The sequence below is a fragment of the Felis catus genome, chromosome B3, assembly GCF_018350175.1.
Source record: "Felis catus isolate Fca126 chromosome B3, F.catus_Fca126_mat1.0, whole genome shotgun sequence".
Classification (NCBI taxonomy): Eukaryota; Metazoa; Chordata; class Mammalia; order Carnivora; family Felidae; genus Felis; species Felis catus.
Window position 1 is genome coordinate 51505001 of NC_058373.1, and position 23481 is coordinate 51528481.

Below are 23481 nucleotides of genomic sequence, written 5' to 3' on the forward strand. Positions count from 1 at the left end.
TGGCTGGGAATGTCTGCAGGTTTCTATTAGACCTTCCACGTGCATGCCCAGAAGAGTTTCCACTGGTGCTCTGGCTACCTGCAAACTCACAGACATAAGCAAAGCTAGCTTGTGTCCAGCAGGGTATACTGATTGGCTCTACCTCCCTCTGCTGGGCATCACAGTTTCCAGACAATGTATGCAGGAGTTCACTTCCTGTGCAAAGGCTGCCCTTGACCCCATCAGCTGGAACTCACTGGAATTGCTTTTTAAATTACACACCATGCATTGTTCTGTGTCCTCTAAATCTGCCAATTAAAAAGCTACATCATTCCAAAAACAACTGGGAGCCTGGATTATAAAAATATGCATAATATAGCAAAATAACTCAAGGCAAGGCAGATAACATTATGACCCAGTACTCCTGGAGTCTGAGCTATAATTCAGAAGCTGTTGTGGCCTGTACTCTAGTTGTTTGAGCTCCACAGTGTAGGTATTGGCCTGTTCAAATGGGCTCGGAAACCTGCCACATTCACTTCCATAGTTTACCTTTTTATTTATTTTTTTAAAATGTTTACTTATTTTTGAGACAGTACACACAGGGAAGGGGCAAAGAGAGAAGGGGACAGAGGATCTGAAACAGGCTCTGCACTAATAGCATAGAGCCCAAAATGGGATTCAAACTCACAAACCACGAGCTCATGACCCGAGCCAAAGTTGGACGCTCAACCAATTGAGCCGCCCAGGCACCCCAGTAATTCCCCTTTTTATATCTCTCCCAACCACTATCTTCTTTTACTGAAATCTGTTTCATTTGCATTCTTGCTCCTCCACATAGAGTCTGCCTTGAAAGCAGCTTCAGCCGTCAAGAGAGGGTCTTTGGGGGCTCAGTAGATATGAGGAGCCGACCCCTGCTTGTCCTGGCTATAGTTCAGAAGAGGCAGACAGGGAGTGATAACAGAGGACTCACCCTGTGTACGTGCTCAGCTACTTCTTTCGTGAATAATTTTATTAAGATATAATTTATATGGTATACAATTCACCCATTTAAAATGTATAATTCAGTGGTTTTAGTATACTTACAGAGCTGTGCAACTATCCCCACAACCAGTTTTAGAATCTTTTCATCACCTGCCCCAAAAAGAAACCCTGTACCCATGAGGAGTTACTGGTATTTCCTCCTACCACCCACTCAGCTTTAGGTAACCACCAACCTACTTTCCGTCCCTGTGGCTTTGCCTATTCTGGCCCAGCTGCTTTTTTACCCTTTCTTGGCTTCCCTGAAGCCCCAAGCTCCCCTGAGCAGAGTATGCAGGGATGAAGGTGGGTTGAAGGGTTGAGTATGCAGGGATGAACGTGGGCAAGCCCATCAGAAATCTGGGTAGAATTTTGGGGTGTGCTTTTACCTTACCATTGCACCCCACCTGACCCTGGAGCCTCAAGGGGCCTGAGGGCCTGAGCAGCTGCCTGCATTCTCCTCCAAACCGAGGCCAGACCTCCTGTGAATGACAGGGGGCATCACAGGGTCACCTGCTCAAGAATACTCTGCCTTGCAGGTTGTGGATTTCGGCCCCAGCATTGGCCTTTAGGGCAAAGACACTGGGTCTCTAGCAGGCCCCTATTAAAATGCCACACCGTCCTGAGATGGCAAGGCAATTTCATGGTGCCCTGGAAATTTCAGCTTTCCCCTTTACTTCTCTCTGACCCATCTCCCTTGGGATCCTGTTAGGATGGCAGACACTTGGGCAGTTGTTTGGAGGAGAAGATATTTTGCCATAGCACAGGGTAGGCATACAGTCCTCCTTCAATGTATTACATTCAGACCACCAAATGAATCCAATTTGAACCCCCCAGGCCTGGTTCTTTCACCCTGCCTCTCTGGGGTTCTCCATCCAGACATCAAGGCTAAAACTGCCCTCCCCGCAGGTTAAGTGCCTAAATTTCATTCAGCCTATCATATGTAGTCCTCATAGTGCATTGCTGAGATTTAGTAATGCCTCTAAAGTGACAGACGCGTGATTTGTTTCTCATTTGGCCCCATTCCCATTTTATTCTATCAGATAGGCATGACTGCTTAGAAGTGAGCCCCCAGTCCTGATTTTCACTTGTGTGTATGTGCATCTACCCCCCACCTCTGCCACAACACTTAGTCCTTCTTAATAAAACTAAGGTAAGCTGGACTTTTCCTTTTTTAAAAAAAAATTTATTTATTTTGAGAGGAGAGCAAGAGGGCATGCTCTCTCACTAAACTAAGGTAAGCTGGACTTTTCCTTTTTAAAAAAAATTGTATTTATTTTGAGAGAGAGCAAGAGGGCATGCTCTCTCACACAAGGATGTGTGTGTGGGAGAGAGAGAGAGAGAGAGAGAGAGAGAGAGAGAGAGAGAGAGAGAGAAAGAGAATCCCAAACAGGCCCCACACTGTCAGCGCAGAGCATGATGCAGGGCTCGATCTCATGAACTGTGAGATCATAACCTGAGCCGAGATCAAGAGTCAGTCACTTAACCAACTGAGCCACCCAGGTGCCCCAAGCTAGAATTTTCTGAAGGACTTTTACAAAGTATGTCTAAGAATAACACAATTTATGAAGCCCAATTTTCTTTCTTTCTTTTTTTTTTTTTTTTAGTAAGTCAGTCAATACACATTTATGGAGCCAGGCATTGTTCTGGTACCCAAGATGCAGTAGTGAATAAGAAGAGCCTACTTATTAGTGGCAGGGGTGATGGGTGATGTAAGTTTCTATCCAGGCACCAGTTCCTATCAAATGCAAGACTCTGTGCTTCTGAAGCTCAATTTTCTGATCCTATCTGATAATATCATTTACCATACATGCAGGTCTTATTCCCCTTCCCACCTCACTGGAAGGTGTTCTGCCCAACAATCTTCTCTCTTTAATCCCCTCCGCCACCTCTGCCTGCCAGGAGTGAGATGGAGGTAGTACTGGTACGTGGGTGGTCTGACAAAAGAGAGGGCATGGACTGGAAAGATTGCCCAGCTATCCCTAGTGTGAACAGTTTCAATGTTCACACTTGTCCAGGTGCCCATTAATGACATAGAAACCCATAGTCCTGAACAAGGTCTGTACTGCCTGCTGCTTCCCTCTGGAGTGATGTAGAAAGCCTTTACATACATCAAGTCATAGAGTTGCACCTTGAAGGGACTATAAGTCATTAGTCCAATCCCTTCCTTGTACAGTTAAGGAACCTGGACCCAGCTTGGTTAAATGACTTAATCCAGATGTTTGACTAATTGATGACAGAGCCAGAGCAAGAGCCCAAAGCTTCTGACGACTAGTGCAATGCTTTTTATAAAACCTTCCTCCCTCATAGATGGATAAGATGGAGTATACATTGACTATACCTGGACCCACAGTACACTCTCAGTAAGTACATGTTGAAACATACACAAGAAGGTAGCCTTATTCCAGTACACAATTTCATCCGATGTGAAGCAGCCAACTCTGGGACAAATTATCAAGAAAGTCAGGAAGCAAGTTAAATAAATTGTCCTACAATTTTCACGAAAATGTAGCAACCCAGTAAAAATATAAGCTGCAGCGGTTTAATGGCTCAGAATCCTAGGAGGGCAAATGCTTACCTGTTCTCAATGTCTGTGGTCCTGGTTGCTGTAAATATTTTAACCTCCAGAGCTCATAACATTTAGAAGTCAAAGCAACTATGAGGAATGTGAGTTTTTGTTTATCACGTTCATTCAGATGAATGCAGATCTGGATTATTTGCAGAACTGGCTGATGATCCTGCAGAGCCATTACTTGCTGTTTTTGAGAAGCTATAAGGTGAGAGGAGATGTGCTACAAAGTCAATATAGTGGCTATATATTCTAAAAGACAAAGTAAGGTTGCGTTGGAAATTATTTAACAGAGGTGATAATAGACTTTGGAAACCAGGAGAGACACTACAGCCATGCATTAATTGACTGACAGGGCTTTTGAGTACACAGAGGCCTTGAAGCATAGTCTGCTCATTTAAAGAAGGAAGAAAAAAAGATCAAGTGACGTGTCCAAGTTCATGCAACATACTAGAGGCAGAGCAAATATTCCAACCTACTGTGTAAATTCAATATTTATACTTGTATCATGACTGAAGAAGAAAATTAATTTGCACACATCTGGAATACTCCCTTAAGGGTTTATAGTTTTAATAATCACTTCAACATATATTGTCTTATTTAGTGATTATTTTAATCCTGTGATGAAAGAAGGCCATTGTTCTGTTTTGCAGCTGGGTGAGCTAAGACTCAAAGAAAGTGAGGGACTTGTCCAAGATCACACATCTACCATTGGTCACAGAGCTGGGACTTGAGCTGTGTCCTGAGCCCATGTTCATCTACAAAGTTATCTTATAAATGTATCTGGCTTTATAAATGTCTTCCAGGCTAGTATGTCTGTGCCCACATGCTCCTAGACAAATTTTTGGCAGATTTTGCATAACTCAGTCAGCACTTTAGATACTGTAATGTCCTTTCTGTCATTAAATCAGGAAACTGGATACAAGTTGATGAAGGAATGCTTGGCCAACAACAGATTCTAAGATGTTACTGTCTACCATGCTTTATAGAGTATGTTCCAAGACAGGGTCTCTTAAACCCTGTGTAGTCAAGGGCTAGTTGTTTGTTTATAATTTTCATCTGTCCTGGAACAATAGTTTTGATAATACAATTAAAAATGTATTACTAGGACAATAATAACACACTTGAATGTTGTAGCAATACCAAACTGCCATGAAAATTTCTAACTGCTTCTTCTCAATTTTCTGTCCTGATCTTCCTGCAGGTCAGTGGGAGTTCACAGACCAGTATGGGCCTGCCAGCCACATTTTGAGAAACACTGTTCTAAGTAATGCCATTCCTGAGAGAAAGTCCCTGAATAAAGAGCTCCTTAATCAAAGAAGCTTGGGAGACCCCATAAGTATCAGTGCACATTAGTATATTAAATTGGGGGAGACCCCCAAGTGTCAGTGCACATTAACATATAAAGGCTCTAAGAAGTCGTGCATTTAAAAAGCTTTTTTAATCCTTAATTACTCACTAGTTCCCAAACTGACCTCAATAACTCAGGTTATTGTTATTGGATCAACATCCTGCAGAATTCATATTTCTTGAAATACAGTTGGCTCAGTCTTGCCAACTATGGGCAAAGCACAGGTCCCAGGCATGCCTAAAATGAGAGCCTCTGTCTTTTACCCATACCCTCATGTTCTTCCTTAAAAAAAATAATAATTCTTTACCATCTTTTATTCTTGTAGCACCCAAAGTCATGCTCTGCCTTTTACCATCTCTCATGCCTACTTCTGCCTCCCACTTAGTACTCACTGTGGGTGACCTTGCCCACAGAGAAGATCAAGGTCTCCTAGGATAGTCCCCACTACACTTTGCCACTTCATCCTGCAAATACACTAGCTGTGCACCTTCATAAAAGTGACTCACGACAGGTCATCTTCCTCTACAACACTACCTTTCACAAGCAATAAGTATCCTCTTCCCTTTAATCCATTTCTATGATAAATACTTATCTATTTTTAATGGAAACTATATAGCTAAACAAGAAGTATAACTTTCACATAAAACACATGCAGTGGTTTTCCCTGAGCAGCGGTATCTCTTGTCACGCCTCACTCTCACTCCTCTCCTCTTGCTCCCTCCCTTGCACACTGTGTGGACTCTCATGACCTCCATTTGGTAGTCTCCAGGGTAATCTCTACCCTGAAATTTATTCCATAAAAATCTCAAAGCATTTCTCTCATTCATATTCTCTTAACAGTTTTAACAATTGTAGTTCTGTAGAGCCTTCCTGAAGCATGATTTTACTTCTGTGGGTTGTTCCTCCTAGCCTTAGTTAAGGTCACCCAGTGAGCCTCAGCAAGCTTTAGTCCACTTTTTATTCTACTGATATCTCTGCATTCTTATTCAGAGTTCTCTGCAGATATACCACATTCACTGAGTCATAGCCACCCCCCCCCTACAATACTTACCCTTCTATCCAGGCACTATGCCAGCATGCCCTGGATATACAGAATGAGACAGCCAGGTGCCCTGTTCCTGGAATATCTCACTTCCCAGGTTCTGGCATTGTGACATCTGTAATGCTTGAGAGTTCAGGGAGGAAACTTCCAAACTGCATTTCCCCAACATTAGTATGAGATATTAATAGACATTCCCTACCATACAGAGTTCAAGGGTTAAATACTTTTGGGAAACATAATTACATTTGCTAACACATATTGTGAATTTTGAGGAAAAAGATATATATATATATATATATAGTAGGTTTTTCCAAATGTGTTTGACCTGCAAGCCATCTTTTCCAGGAACCCATTGGAGACAGTATCATTTCTCTGACACCATTTGGAAAATGCTGGTTTGGGGGGCACCTGGGTGGCTCAGTAGGTTAAGCGTCTGAGTTCAGCTCAGGTCATGATCTCATGGTCCGTGAGTTCGAGCCCCACGTCGGGCTCTGTGCTGACAGCTCAGATCCTGGAGCCTGCTTCAGATTCTGTGTGTCTCTCTCTTTCTGCTCCTTCCCAACTCATGCTCTATCTCTCTGTCTCTCAAAAATAAATAAACGTTAAATTTTTTTTTTTAAAAAAAGAAAATGCTGGTTTGGAAGTAGCTTCAGCCCACCCAGTCCTGCCAAATGCGAAGGACCAGATTGAAGTCATTCAAATATACAACCTAGTTAGGTGGAAAATGAGTTGTGATTTCCCTTAGCTCTGCCTTCTGAATGATATAGTTCTGTAAGTTGAGTCTACAACTGATGCTCAATTACTTACCTTTCCATAGGTATGTTCTGTGTAATTTGCCATCTAGAGCCCTAATGCCTTCCCAGTCTGCAGTCCTAGCCCACACCTCCCCGCTGAGCCCTAGGCCCTATATATATACATATATATGCTGCTGTCTGCTGGACACCCGCATGTTGGAGATCTTTAATAGAATGTCAAACAAGCACTTCAAATGCAGTTTGTCCCACATAGAAGTGATTACCGCTCTCATAAAGTTCATTTCTCCATCTGCATTCCCTAATGGCCTCATTGCTACCTTCCACTCAGAAACCTAGGAGATGTTCCAATCTCTACCCTCCCAGCCAAGTTGTCATTGAGTCCTCTTGATTCTACCTTCCAAGAAGCTCTTACATTTGGTCTCTGTATTCTACCCTCAACTGTCATTGTCTAATATGGGATCCTCAGTACAGTGGTTTTCTCGGGTCAGGTTTTCTGAGTCTTGCATGTAGGCAGGATATTGGAGAGAGCAATGGAGAATAACTCCCACTGGGGGAGTGGAGGAAGAAAGAGCAGGCTGAAGAAGTTGAACTTTGATACAGTTGCAACAATAGCCTCAACCAGCCCTATGGGGTGCTATGGAACTGGGTGACGCTTCGGAATTGTCCCAACTTGATGCAAGGGGTTGGGGAGGAGATCCTTAAACTAACACATTCCCACCCTCTTCATCCTTCGTCCTCCAACCCCCATCCTGTACCCTCCGCACCCCCCACTGGTTGTAGGCAGCCTCCCACCCCACTCCCAGGGTGCCATAACCTTTGGCCAAGGGCACTTCCCAGAATGGCCCTCAGCTGAGAGCCAACAGCCAACAACTCTTATAGCAGAGGAATGAATGTCTTACTCCGGAGGGGATCAGGGTGGCATACCCCAGCACCCTTCTCCCAATTCTCCCAATTCTCCCAGTGCTTTCTGATTTATCCCTCACAACACCACCAGAAGGGTTTTTCTAAACCCAAATTTAATCACACTACACCCTTTCTCAAACCATTCGGTAACTCCTCCTTACCAACAAGATAATTCAGTTCTGATCTCTGTCCACCTGTGAAACCTTGTCTCCCACAGCTTTCCTCCTTTTATGTGCTCTTGCCCCACTAACCCCAATCTACTGATGTTTATCAATCCTACATGAGTGCTGCTCCCCCTGCTGGGCATGAGTTTGTCCCACTCCTCTCTAACAAGCTCCTATTCATCCTTTCTAGCCCAGAGTAAGCACACCTTCTTTTTGATGCCTCCTTTAATATCCCCAAGGAGAAGTAATATCCTGTATACTCTTTTTATACTCACAGTTATTTTCTTCTGTGACTGTAAGAGTGACCTCCTTAAGAGCAAAACCTGTGTTGTATTCATTTTTTTTTAATGTTTATTACTTTTGAGGAGGGGAAGGAACAGAGAGAGGGGGGTACAGAGGATCCGAAGTAAGCTCTGTGCTGACTGAGACAGACCAATGCAGGGCTTGAACTCACAGAGCTAGAGATCATGACCTAAACCAAAATTGGAAACTGAACAGACTGAGTCACTCAGGCAACCCTGTCATATTCGTTTTTGAAAGTGAATGAATGAATCAGTCAACTACGTGCATCAGTATTGTGTAAAGCTGGGTCTACATGGGCTGATTCAAACTAACTAGAGTTGCCTTCAGTCTAGTCAGCTCTTTTTTCAGAGACTTAATCTAGTTTGCCCAATGAGGGCTATAGTTGCCCCTGGGGGCAGGGATTCTATTTGGGAAATCTCAGCTGGTTCAGTATATGTGACTCAGTGCTCTGAGGGATGGGGCATTTAATACATACTTCCCATTATGTTGATGCTACCTCTTATGTTGAGAAGGGGCACAGCCAGTAATGTTTGGGTGATGTTATGAAAGGTACCATATGGCCTGACTGGCCTAAAACTGTCTCTTTTATGACTGAGCTTTCCCGTCATGGCCTTTCTGAAATTCTTACCCTCATATTTCCCTGTGATTGGAATTGGACCAGTGGTCCTTTGGGGTGAGTGTGTGCTAGGGCCTGGGCAAGCTAATTCATTTGGAGAAGAGAATTTCTGTGTCTATTTATTTTTATTTTACTTGTTTCAAAATTTCTATATTTTGTATATATTTTATCATGTATATAATACTGTAGTAGAGTAACACATATATATAATTTGTAAATAAATAATATTAGGAAGTGTACACTCAAAACATTTTTTGCTAAGTAGCACATGGTTAAAACATTTTAGAGACTCCTTTATTGGACTCCAAAGACTGGAGTCTCCTTCAGCCATCACCCATTAACTTTTCAGCTGATCTGATTGCTGAGCTAATTTGTGCTAAGGCCTTAGGAAAACTCTGAAATCCAGGAGCTAAAGCAATTAGGAATGACAGGTAGGGGCAGGCAGAGGAGCAGGGCTATGTGTGGAGAGCACAGAGACTGCATCTGTCCCAAACTGATGAGCCATCTGGTAGGAAATTGAGAACCTGGAAGAAAAAGAGGCAGGAGGTGGAGCAGGAGACAGCAATAGGAGGGCAGCCAACAGGAGGTATGAGGAGGCATGAAAGGGTAACAGGACTTCAGGCAGAGACAGGGACTGGGACATAGTCAAGTTGAAGTATTGGGAGGGTGAACTTGTGGAGGTTCTGGGTTTGGAGGGGAGCCTGGATCGTGCCAGGGGCAGGTACACCCTCCTGCTACACACCCTCCTACATGTCCTGGTAGTGATGGTGGCCTCGACGTGCTGGTGTGAGCAGCTGAGATTCAAGCAGCCACCCCACCACCAACTGCCTGGCTGCAGTGCTTGCCATTGGCCTCCTCGTCCTCTGGGTGACGGGCTGCACTTGTACCTTCCTGCTCAGCATCGCCAGGCCCATGCTTCTGATTCTGGTGGATGCCTCACTGTACCTGCAAAACCTCAAGAACAAGATTGAGAACAAGACTGAGAGTATTGGTCTCCTAGGCACCTGGGATCTGTACCTATGGCCTGGAGAATGTCTGCCCACCCCCGACTCTGGCCTGGAACCAGGGACCCAGAGCCCTTATCCACAGCCCTAAAAATAGAGCTCCCCTTCCAGTTGAAAAAGTAGGACATCTGCGACCATTCACCCAGGTCCAAAATTGGGATATCCCTCCTATCCAGTCCCCATTACCTAGGAGACCAGACTCTTCCCCAGCCCTGAACTTGGGGCTTGGAGATCAGAGTATCCATGACCAACCTCAAACTCTGGACCCAGAGATACTCCCCCACACTCAGTCTGGGACCCCCCATCTCCCATGCTCAGCCCCAAAGCCGGGATCTGGAACCAAGGGAATCTCTTGAACCCTGGACTAAGGCTTTTCCAGACCTCACCCCAGCTTTGAACCCAGGTCAGGGCATTACCAGTCTTGAACCTGGGACCCAAGTGTTCCCAGCCCCCATCAAGACAGAGGATTCTAGGGGTGCCTGGATGGCTCAGTTGGTTGAGTGTCCAATGTCGCTCAGGTCATGATCTCACGGTTTGTGAGTTGGAGCCCCGTATTGGTCTCTGTGCTGACAGCTCAGAGCCTGGAGCCTGCTTCATATTCTGTGTCTCCCTCTGTCTCTGCCCCTCCCCTGCTCACTCTCTGACTCTCTCTCTCAAAAATAAATAAACATTAAAAAAAAAAAAAGAGGATTCAAGCATCCTGACCCTGTTGAACCCTTGGTTCCAGGTGACCCCCACACTCACCAGTCCCACCTGACTCTCTCCAGCTCTGCTGAGGGATTCTGCCCCCTCCCTTTCCAAAGTTCCACAGTGATGAGGACCAAGGGGGTGGGGTGGGGTGGGGGTAGCCCTAACCCAGAATGGGGCATCTGTATCAGTGTTACCACAACAATATAGGCTGTTGCATCACTCAAGCCAAAAGAAAGAAAGAAAGAGAGAGAGAGAGAGAGAGAGAGGAAGAAAGAAAGAGAGGAAGGAAAAGAAAGAAAGAAAAAGAAAGAAAGAAAGAAAGAAAGAAAGAAAGAAAGAAAGAAGGAAGGAAGGAAGGAAGGAAAGAAAGAAAGAAAGAAAGAAAGAAAGAAAGAAAGAAAGAAAGAAAGAAAGAAAGAAAGACAGAAAAGAAGGAAGGAAGGAAGGAAGGAAGGAAGGAAGGAAGGAAGGAAGGAAGGAAGGAAGAAAAGAAAGAAAGAAAGAAAGAAAGAAAGAAAGAAAGACAGAAAGACAGAAAGAAAGAAAAAAGGAAAGGAAAGGAGAGAAGAGAAAAGAATAAAAGAGTAACAGCCTCTACGTCAATCAGGAAGATACCCCATCTGCCTGTCACTGTTACTGGAGCTCATGTCAGAGTAGAGCCAGCCAGAAATGAAGAAAGCACTGGCTGCTCCACAGTGCCTATGTAGGGGGCTGAGAGGCAGCAATCTGATTGGAGTCAGGGCATAGGAGCCTTCTTAAGTTGCATTAGCATAACCAAAGCATCATTTTTATATAGGTTGTGCAGTTATTTGGGGATGGCTATAGACATTGATTGATGATGGAAATTAGGAGTGGGTGGAGCGTGTTATTAGCAATGTAGTCCTTAGTGCCTCTTTGGCAGGTGGAAGCTAGTGAGCCATATTAGCCCTCAAAGAGGAAGTATGGCACCTGAGGTTAGGAGAACCCCTGATCCAACACCAAACCATGGGGGCCCAAAGGCCACATTGGGATGATACACCAGAACAGTTCTAGCAGCCAAGAAGCATGATACCTGATGCAGGACCAAAAGGCATGAGACGAAATAGCTCTTCTGAGTGGGAGATGAGGTAGGGGAAGAAGGAGACTCCAACAGCAAAAAGGCACAGAGAAACCCCAAAAGGGAATGTGCCTAATATGACAGGTTTAGCCCCAAATGCAAGGAAGCAGGCTTCACACCTCCCAAAGTCCTGGTTCCACTAAATAATCAGTAGAAAACTGTTTGATGGGCACGGTAGCGTGCTATATACAGTTTTCTTACATACGGAGTTGCCTCAGAAACAAAAAAGATCAGAAGGATAGCAAATGCAATTCCTTTTTCTATTGTTTTCAGACTCTCTTAGGCTCTTAGTATTCTACCAGAAGCAGACCATAAACCCCTTGAGGGCTACAACCACATCTAGGTAATAAGACTTTGTAAAGCATTTCAGTTAACACAAACTTATGCATGTACTATTTCATATATCCTTACCACAACCCAGCAAGGTAGGTTTTTTGCAGATGATGATACAAAAATTCAAGCAATGAGTTTGTTTTGTCAGAACAATACAGAAAATACATTCTGCAGATGAGGAATCTGAGGCGCTGGTGGTGTTAATTGATTTACCACTTACCACGGACAAAGAGTTGATGCTTATAAAGCCAGGACCCACACCCAGGACTCGCAGAACCCCACCTCCTAATTCTCTATCCTTAAATACACTTTCTTCCCAGCCCAACATGGTGCTAAAATTAGAGGTCAGCAGTCACAAAGTGGTCCATGAGGAATGGCAAACAAATGCTATTGGCTCTGCCTTTCTACTCTTGAATCTCCCAGGCAAGTTTGTTCTAACACCTGCTATGTTTTTTTTGCAGCATGCAAAAGGAAAGAACAAGAACATGGGAAGGATAGAGGCAACACACCCAAAAAGCCGAGGTTGGTCTTCACAGATGTCCAGCGTCGAACTCTACATGCAATATTCAAGGAAAATAAGCGTCCATCCAAAGAATTGCAAATCACTATTTCCCAGCAGCTGGGGTTGGAGCTGAGCACGGTCAGCAATTTCTTCATGAACGCAAGGAGGAGGAGTCTGGACAAGTGGCAGGACGAGGGCAGCTCCAATTCAGGCAACTCATCTTCTTCATCAAGCACTTGTACCAAAGCATGAAGGAACACCCACAAACTAAACCTCGGTGGAAAAGCTTTAAATAAAAAAATTTTTAAAAGACCAGGACCTCAAGATAGCAGGTTTATACTTAGAAATATTTGAAGAAAAAAAAAAAGTGTTATTTATAGTCCAAAGAAACCAAAGACTTAGCTCACCTGCATTCTGACTTTGTTCGGAGACACACACTTCAGCGGGGCAACGACTTGGCAAGAGAAAATATGAGCAGAAAAGCACCACTGGATCTCACACCTTCAATCCATGATCATTCTCGCTGTGCTTGGCTGTTTTGTGGTTTGGAGCATAGTGATTTTGAGCCATTGAGTGGACATCTTTTAAGATCAGACTTTCTCATCTGTTCCACTATGCCACGAAGGTGTATGGTGTCTCAGTACTGTGTGTGGGTACGTGAGTGCATACACATACATACACACACACACACACACACACACACACACACACACACGCATCACCAGTGGTTAGGGACTTAGGCAGGCTGGTCTTCAGGAAGGGTTGTGCTATAGGAGTGCACCCAACATAGTGTGGGGTTGTCTGAGTTCATTGGATAGGAGTGTGATTTCGCTCGTCTAGCCTAGCGTTTGAACCTGCCAGGCCCGCAACCTAAATGCAGATTCAAACCCAGCAAAGAAAATTTGAATGACACCTAAACCAGTGCATTCTCTTTGTTTGTTAAGGAATGTTCAGATATTTTTTAAGAAATGAAACAAGAGTCCATCCATTAAAAGAAAAATCACCTAGGTACCAAAGAACACACTTAATATTATAGTGCAGGTATTTTATTGCAATGATTTTAATAACCAAAGCTATTTTTACACAAGATACTATGTAAAGTTATACGTATAAACTGATCTAGCTGTAATACACATGCCACATAGAATCATGACTATTATTTATGACTCTTGAAGCATTTGAAATATTAGTTTTCAGAACTGGCAAGAAAGAATGTAGCTTCAGGGAAGCATTTAATATCAGAACAGAGAGGTCAGTGTAGTATACATGTACATCCAGATGGCACACTCCCTTTCGGGATCCATAAATGATACTTAGACATATAGACATGATGCCATAATCTGTTCATAGCTGAGAAAACCTGGGGATTCTTCCAAAGTAGGACCCCATTTATAAATTAGAAAACTAAGTTTAACAGAGCAAACAATTAAATTAGAACATTTGTTCAAAGTAATGCTTTTTTAGTAAAAGACCACTGAATAAAGGATATCATACTTGGGTTAATTTGACTGAAAGTTGCTTTATGCATTTGACACCAAATACCTTTTTAAAATATTTTACGAACACACAAAGTGAGCAGACCAACATTATTATTAAAATGAACTATCCAGTATTTGTAACCAAATTGATCTTAGCCAATCTCAGACATATTATGACTTGAACATCAATAAAAATAGCAGAGGCAACTGAGAAGTGGTGGAACGCCATAGAAAAAACCAGAGTTCTAGTGGAAGACAAGACTTTGGGTTCTATTGGCGTAAAGCTGTTTACTTCACTAAGCATAGCCTCCAAAGTATACTACATTCTTTCTTGCTACTGCATTAAGCTGGAAATTTTCTAACAGAGTCTACTCTCTAACAGGGACAGATAAAACACTAGATCTGAGCTTCCAAATACAAAATTTTCAATTTCTGTTTTTCCAAATCACTTAACCAGAACTGGAGAAATCAAGGGGGAAGAAAAAAACTAATACAGTTGTACTAGCAGTACCCAAGTAAATCACTTGCTTCCCAGAAAAATTCTCTCTGAACTCCATTGAATTGTAACTCAAACAAATGGATGTCTTTTGTACTATTAGGTAAAGAATTGGGTACTCTTGGTTAATTAGCACACCTAATTAGAGATATGAAGTGAAATGTTATCACAACAATAAGTTGTTAATTGATATTCATTAAAATGCTAAAGGAAAAATATTGAACCATCTTGACACAAAACCTAACTCCTTAAGGTCAAGTCTCAGCGTCTTGTCTAGGTCTAGAAAGAGACAGGCACCTGGAGAGATGAAACTAAACCAACAAGCCATCTGGATTTCCTTCATGTCTGCTGTAGAATGAGAAAAGCAAACCAACACATACTTCTCCTTTAATGAAATAGTGCATTTGCCTTGACACATTTTGTCTTAGTATTTTTTTTTGTCTCATACCAAACTCCAGCTTAAAAATTTCTCTTCTAAATATGGCACAACTACAGTTCAGCTATTAAAAGAGAGCATTTCAGTGGCCACCCTTAGAGATTTGCTTAACATATAATCTTGTCAATGACATAAACCAAAAGGAAAAAAACTGATTAACTTTTTCACTCTCTCCAGGAATGGTGGGGGCCAGGGGTACAGCTATAATAATATATTTATAATTCAGGAGGGAGGAAAGCCTTATTTATTTAAAACATGAGAATATTAAATGCAGGGACATTCAAGCTGTGTCTACACACAATCTTACCAAATTCAGCTCCCCAGGAAAAACAAAAGTTGAATTCAAACACCATGGTTTTTAGTTCGTTTGTGCTACATAACCCCTTCAGATTGATCCAATTGCATTTGACCTTTCAACCAATTATTTTGGTACTGTGTAGACACAGTCTCAGAGAATATTGCTACATTTCTAATATTCCCATCATAATGCTTTTTTGAAAAAAAAAATACAGTGATCCTATTTGCTGACACCAAAGATAATTTTCATACCAGCATTGAATTTGCACCCATTACGCAATTTCAGGGCCTAGAGATATATTTTCTCATAAACAGATGCACAAATCAGAGCCTGAAAAGCAATTTTTTTACTTGACTTTTCAAGTATACTCACAACCTTTGCTTTTTAGAAATCATAACGACAAACTCAGCTTCTCATGAGCAATATACTCGTTACGTCATGTACAACTGATTCTTTATTGCTTCTAACTTGGCATGTGGCATTAATTTATGGCTCAGCTTTCTTAACCTACCACACTCAACGGAGCAGATCACATGCCATTTGCTCATCCATTATTCTCAATCCTTTTGGAAAATTCACCTAAAAAGGTATCTCATTTTTTCATTTGTATGTTTGTTTCTTCCAGAACTGCACTTCACTTAACATGTTTTGGGGTTCTGTGGGGTTTTTTTTTTGGTAGAATGGAAGTTAGACTGTTTTTCACCATAAACCATTCAGGTCCTCTCATGCCTAGAAGTTTCCCTGAAAGGGGGCAAAGAAAGAGAGTGGAAGATGAGAAGTCTGGATACTCCAGAAGCCCAGACTTCAGTAAATGTTCAGGTAAATGAATTCTGAATGTCAGGAACTAAGTATTCAGTCCCTGGATGCAGCTGTCATAGACCCCAAAACCCAAAGAAAATGTGGGGAAATTCAGAAATTCTAACTGAATATGTCACTCACTCTGCACCCCCCCCCAAAAAAAAGCATAATTAATTTTCCAGGACAAAAAAGTAAAAGCACCATGCTACTTTTGGACTCATGCCACTCCCATTGCTACCCCAGGTGAATGATCCATCTTTGCAGGTTAAATGCAAACTTTGCTATACCAAAGAGTCCTAGGACATTTTCACATGAGCTATAAAGGCATTTTCTGTAAGAAAGGTCCTCCCTTCTTTGTACATAAAGGATGAAAACTATGCATTTAGCAAACAAAGAGAAAGCACTTCCCCCTTTCCTATCTAGTTGTTTAGGGTGCATTCAAACACCAGAGGCCATTTTGAGATGCGATTGGCCTTCTGGATTATTCTTGTGGTGTGGTTAGCTTTACAGTACATTTGGTAACTATTTCCTAAATAGTAAGGACAAAGAAGCAGAAGGTAAGAAATAGCTACTTCCACGTGTAAAAAAAAAAAAGAAAAAAAAAAGAAAAAGAAAAAAAAAAGTGTAAAGATCTACTATTTATAGTGTGAACCAAAGACGCTACCTCACTCGATTTCCATTGGTGATTTTAATCACATTGATGATACCAAAGAATACCAAAGATATTTTCATGCACGGCCTTGGTCTGCAGAGGGAACTCCACCCTTTTCCCTCCCCCACCTCTCCTCCCCTCCTCACTCTTCACTCAGTGTGTAAACTTGTCTTCATTCTTAATAATAATGATACGAAATGATAACAACAACATTAGGAAATACTACTCTTACTACTGCTAGTTCTACTTGTAAATCTCTAGGCAAACATGTTGCAAACTTTGTAAACTCCTAGGATGAGTGCCTTGCTTGAACCAAAGTGTTAAACCGCTGTTGACCTCTCACCTTATACTCTTTGAATACCTCAGCCTCTTAGAAAGGCCACTAATGAAAAAAAAAAAAAAAAGGAATAATTATTCACCGTGGTGCTTTTTCCGTGCAACCATGCAATGAAACTTTCTTTGATACCAAAGGATGACTTTTCCCCCCAATTTCTTGCTGATAAACCAAAGCTCCTCCTCCTCGTTCCCTCTCAAGATCCCCCCACTTCACCGAGCCCCTTCACCAGGCAGGCCGTGCATCACTTTTACCAATTCCTCCAAATACCTCATAGTAATAAAGTTTTAGGGTTATGTTGTATAGAGAGTCTATGTGATAAGGCAGAACTTACTAGTTTGATAATTGTTAAGGTTACTTTAAAAAAAACTTTATAATTCTTATTTATTTTGTAGTTTGTATGTTTGGGATGTCCCCCCGCCACCCTCCCCCCCCCCCCCCGCTTTGGTTTGGGGTTTATTTTCTTGGCAGAACTGCTCTGTTGCTCAAGGAAGACTTAATTTCCAGAAATGTTCCCCAGGTGGGTTAAGGATTGTGTAAAAAAATGCAAGAATGGAATAAGAAATGATTCTCCTTTTGATGGTTACTTATGAAGTTTTTGTGTTTTGTAGTAAATTTGTTTCCACAGGGTAAAAAAAAATATATACATATATATATATATATAATCTCTTTTTTGTGAAACTGGTTCCTATTTTTCTCTATAATGTGCTGTGATTTTTTTTAATTTAATTACATTTTATATGAGCTTATTTAATCACTGCTTTAATTTATGACTGTGTAGTTTTTAAAATGTATATAGTAGAATTGAAACGGCCAAAGCTTTACGTTACAATCTTTTCGTTCTTGATGCTAAGATGAAGCTGAAGGCAAGAGCTTCTCTAACTGCAGGGTGTATCTTCAGCTTCTTAGCAGACACTTCAATGTGTGTTGTGAACACTGCCAGGTTCCCCCCTCAAAACACTTGTACATGCCAAAATGAGTGTTTCATGGTAGTCCTTTTTGTCACTTAGAAAGGAGAAAGGCATTATTCGTGTTCTTCCTTTAATTTATTAATTTTTTTTTTTTTTTAGAAAAGATTATTTTGCAGGTTAGACCTGAAATTCCAAAGAATTTTAGAGTTGTTTAATGTTTCAAAGCACTGGCATTTTGTGAGATACTTTGCTACTTTTTTTTTTTAAACCATTCACACGGGTATGAGAAGTAAAGAGTGTAAAAAAAACACAGAAAAAAATCAAAAAAAAAATCAAAGAACTTGAATTTGGAAATCCTCTTAAGTTTCACCAAGTTTCTGAACTGCTTCAAGGCAGGGGGCAGGGCAGAGAGGCAATTCTTCTGGCCGAGCTGAGGAAAGTGGAATGGCTTTGTGCCCTGACTGAGAAAGTCAAGGCTGAGAGGCAGCCGGCCCAGCTCCTGCCTGTCTGGCCAACCCACAGGAAAGCAAGACATAATTGCTTAGCCCCAGTTATCAAGGAAAATGTTTTCACAGTTACATGCTCCTCTCCACACCCATTTCTTGTAATCTGCTACCTACAGTTACCCTCCCCCTTTGCCCCCCCCCCGCCCACCACCTCCCACCTCTACCCATCCCCCCCTCAATCACCCCCCAAAATGGCAAGAGCTCTCCTCAAATGTCAGAGTCCTGAGTGCATATATCCCAGCCCTATTTGAGTTTGTCTCTTCTCACTCATCTTCCCACTACTTTCCTTGTCCACACCAGAGATGGTCCCTGCCCCAGGCCCCCTTAATCAAAGCTGTTCAGATTCTTGGCCCTGCTTTAGGTCAACACACACACAATTCTCAGCCAACTAGCAGTATCCTCAGAAGTGCCGGTGCCCACTGTTTTGTTTTATTTTGCGGAAATAAATTGCTTTAACTATATGGAATAAATCCATAGATGTAAATACTTTTCCTCTCAATACAAGAATTTTATCTTATTTTCTTTTGCAAGGGTATTAGGGGTGGGGAAGGAAAGGGAGGGCTTAGACTTTGGGTCAAATGTTCCATTTTCTTAGAAACATTTTTATACTCGTTATGTATGTTAATAGGGCAATAAATCTGCTCTGACTTGCAGGATCATTGGTAAGCATTGACTAATTATTTGTTTTTAATACAAATGCTGAGCAGTGAATTACAGAAAGCCCAGGAAAATGGTTGAGGGAGTAGACTTTTACCATCAGCAATGAAACGCTGAACAGAGTTGTATTCACAAGGTCATATTTTCTGTTTCTGTGTTAGTCTTGATTTTCTTTTTGTGGTATGTTCTGCATTTATTACATAATCATTGTGGGCTCATTTTAGATTTGCCGTCTGAACCAAGTGACAAGTATTTTTTAACAAAATAAACTTTAAAACATTGTCTTCCACTTGCTTCGGTAGTTTTCATATCTCCCTGTGTTCCTTGTCCCTTCAGAAGGCAGCCCATGTGTCACTCAGACCTGTCCCCCCTCCCTTCTATTTTCAGTACAACTTTGACCTTCACTATTGTTTGAGTGTGACTCAGTTTCCCTGTTCAAGTTAGCTTGATGGTTTATTATGTAAGGAGGGTGCCTAAGACAATCATCAGGTAAACAAAAAAATTAAAAATAAAATTTTAAAAAGATCAGTAGAGTAGAAAATCTTCCAAGAGCAGAGGGAGTTCTTCCTTAGCAATGAAAAAAAAAAAAAACCCAAAAAAAGGTAAATACATAATTAAATAATTAATTTAAAAACCTAACCATGAGGGGCTTAGAAGATTTTTTGATAAAAGACAAATGTTGTTGTCATTTTCTTCTTCAATTAGAAAGCAGTGGTAGTTTCTACGTTGCATCTGCATTTCAGACTAAATGATTATTGTACCCAGTTATGGTTGTTCGCTAATATTTTGTCTCTCTCTCTCTCTCTCTCTGTCTAATGCTTCTTCTGTATTTTTGTGTGTAGCAACAAAAAGTGTAATGCATTAGGCATTATTCTGGTTTGTTTATGAGTATCTCCTGTACTGCATTAAGGTTTCTTTCATTTTTTTAAGCTTCGCTACTGTTCTCACTTTATGCCGTGCAATATCATCTGCTGTGTTTGCTAAGCAAAAAAAGAAAAAAAGAAAAAAAAGCAAGTGATGATGCCATCATGCTTTTCAGTGTTAAAATGTTTCAGCATTTATGTAGTCACCAAAATGTAGTAAAATAAAATGTTGGATTTTCCAGCACTTTAAATTTAGACAATTCTTGCCTTCTTTTGTTCTTATTCTCTGCAATTCTCAGCAAGGAGCTCATAGTTTTTCTTTGGAGGAAGGGTGAAACTGAGAGGGTGACGTGCTTGAGAACTAACGCCAGTGTCGTGGTTTAAAGAAGGGTTCATTACAAGGGAAAAAAGAAAATGGTATTCTCCAGTGGAGCAGAAGGTTGGTTTTGTTTATTTTGTTCTGTTTTGGTTGGTTTTGTTTTTTTAAAGATTTTATGTTCAGGTAATCTCTACACCCAACCTGGGGTCTGAACTTACAACCCCAAGATCAAGAGTCTCATGCTTTACTGACTGAGCCAGCCAGGAGCCTCAGGGGGCTGTTTTTAAATGGAAGTGGGACATTCTATTTGTAGATGTTAGCCATTTGTATTAACCTGACTGACTTTCAGAAGAAATAAAAATTATTATTAGAGAGAATGACCTTTAAAAGTCCTCATCAGTAAAATACTGTGTGTGTGTGTGTGTGTGTGTGTGTGGCTCAAGAGCTAGGGGAGGATGGAGAATTAGGATCTTCAATTAGAAAGCAGTGGTAGTCTAGTGATTGATCAAGAGGCCTGGTTCAGGTACAAAAGGAAACTGGGTTTGGAATTCCTGCTATGCTCATTACTAGATTTGTGGGCACATTCTTTAACTTTAATGATTTAACTTCCCTAAATCTCAGTTTCTTCATCTGTAAAATGGGGATAAGTATCTATATATTTTTTAAATGTTTATTTATTTTGAGAGAGAGAGAGAGAGAGAGCAAGAGCGGTGGAGGGGCAGCGAAAGAGGGAAAGAGAGAGAATCCCAAGCAGGCTCCATGCTGCCAGGGCAGAGCCCAGCGTGGGGCTTGAACCCACCAACGATGAGATCATGACCTGAGCCAAAACAAGAGTCAGCTACTCAACCAGCTGAGCTACCCAGGCACCCTGTGGGCTAAGTATCTATATTACAGGGTTGCTGTGAGGATTAGATATTACAAGTAAGTAAAAGTATGGTATCTGGTATATGACAAATCTTTAATAAATCTTAGCTGTTTTTATTATTGGTAAATATTTTAAAGTGCAGATATTTTTCTAGTTAAAGAAATAATATCTAAGTTAGGCTTTCCATTTTTTCAATATAAAAGCAAGATTGCTTTCTCAGCATATTCCAGCAATTACTTTATATTTTCCAAAGTTAGGAGATATGCAACAAAGATGTACAATAAAATGTGAATAGGGATTTGCCAAGTGGTCCAATGGGTTGACCCTAAAGAGATGTCCAGTTTAATGTCTAACTTCCAGGACACCAGAAAGGAAAAAGCAATTGCCTGTCTGGAAGAAGTTTTTGAAGGGAAAGTGGACTTTGAGAGTCTCCTTGTAGGCATCCCAAACACTGTCTCCTGAAGGCTTCAACTATTAGAGTCTTTAGCGGAGTGGAGCTAGTTTGGGTAGATTTGGAAGGCTCCACAGAGAGAACCTAGAGGGTCTAAGAGTACCTGCAGAAGAAATTATAAATGAAGCCCAGGGGAAGAGAAGTCAAACAAAAATGGAAGCCTCCTAGATGGGGTCAGTAGTTCTCTATTTCATTAAGTGCTAAAACTAGCATACATACTGACTGCAGATGGCAAATAAATACCTATAAAATGTAATTGGTTTCAAATCCTTCCAAAGAAGATTTTTCTGGGATGCCTGGGTAGTTCCGGTGGTTAAGCGACCGACTTCGGCTCAGGTCATGATCTCACGGTTTGTGGCTTCGAGGCCTGCATCTGTGCTGACAGCTCAGAGCCTGAAGCCTGCTTCAGATTCTGTCTCCCTCTCTCTCTGCCCCTCCTCCGCTTGCACTCTGTCTCTCTGTCTCTCTGTCTCTCTCTCGAAAATAAATAAAACATTAAAAAAAAAAGTTTTTCTATTTCCACCCTACTAGGAAGGGTCCTCACCTCCAATGACTACATTCATGAAAACCTGATGCACTCAGTAGGTTTGTTCACGGGCTTAAAGGAGGTGATGGGAGACAATTCACCTTATTCCCTTTTCAGGTGTTTAAAACTTTACTCCCACCACCAACCCTCTAACGTGTTACTACTAAAAGTCTCCACAACCAGGGCATTTGCTTCATTCCATTTGAATTTAGTCAAGTTACCATGGTCAGGACCACATAGTGTTTATTACATCAGCCAGTTCCTTAGAAAACATTAAGCAGGAACATTTTTGCCTTTGGCTTCTTGTTTCAGATTTTTTGTTTTGGGGGAAAAGGGTTAGGTCTCAAAGCCATCTTTCCATAAAAACAAGAATTTCAGTAATAGGATATGACATCTTTTCTTAACCAGCTGTCTAAAAAAACACCCAGGGAATGAACATCAGTAAATTTGCCAAATAAGATGTTCCTCACTCATATCCCCCCATCAACAATAATTTGGTATCCATCCAAGGTCACAAGTACCTTCGTGGGAGCTATGGGATCCAGCATCATCTACCAAGGGACCCAGGAGGATTCTTGCCCACCCATATAGGGTAGTAAGTCCCAGCTTGTGGACCCTGCGATGTACCAGGAACTGGCTCTAGCCTCTCTTACCCATGGTCCAGGAACCCCTGGAGAACACTATCTTAGACAATTATCCATGAACAACAAAACTTTTGTGGAAGTCTAGGAGTCCAGCAGAGGTTCCAGAACACCACTGGAGCAACAACAACAACAATAACAACAACAACAAAATGAGTTCGGATGCATTGGAGAGGATAAGAGGAGTGGTTTGACTTTACCCACATCACTCCTCCCCCGAGAGGCCTTCTTAGCCCATGATTTCTCCCACAGTGGAAAGTGAAAGCACATGAGTGAGCACGCAACTTCTATAGCTGTGCAGCACAGGGCCAAAGATGCCCATTTTTCTCCCACTGCACCTAGAATACTGAATTGTGAGCTCACACATGGGAGACAGAAGGTGGCTGGCACAGAGGCAGATAGAGCTCTCAGGGCACTAAAGAGACACAAATCCTAATAACCATGTCATGGACTCCATCAAGAAGCTTACCCATGGGGCGCCTGGGTGGCGCAGTCGGTTAAGCGTCCGACTTCAGCCAGGTCACGATCTCGCGGTCGGGAGTTCGAGCCCCGCGTCAGACTCTGGGCTGATGGCTCAGAGCCTGGAGCCTGTTTCTGATTCTGTGTCTCCCTCTCTCTCTGCCCCTCCCCCGTTCATGCTCTGTCTCTCTCTGTCCCAAAAATAAATAAACGTTGAAAAAAAAAATTAAAAAAAAAAAAGAAGCTTACCCATGATCTACTGAGGATCCCTCACCCACAAATCTCCCCAAGTGGCCACAGTCATCCCAGCACTACTCAAGTCTCACCCCTCCACACACACACACACACACACACACACACACACATTCTATAGCCAGTTACCTATGTGTGCTCCCAATAGTAGTGAGAGAAAGCTTTGCAGATGGCTAGGGAGCCCTCACAGAAAGCCTGCACCAGTCCAAATCTTT

General features: G+C 41.9%; 1 protein-coding gene across 1 annotated transcript in view; it reads left to right on the forward strand.

Annotated features, from left to right (window-relative positions):
- Nucleotides 1–16903, forward strand: part of ONECUT1 (one cut homeobox 1) — a 43785-nt gene extending 26882 nt beyond the window's left edge. Inside the window, exon 2 of the mRNA XM_003987131.5 lies at nt 12284–16903. Coding sequence (XP_003987180.1) covers nt 12284–12576 — 293 coding nt within the window. The 3' untranslated portion in view covers nt 12577–16903. The remainder of the gene's footprint in view (nt 1–12283) is intronic.
- Nucleotides 16904–23481: the final 6578 nt, after the last annotated feature.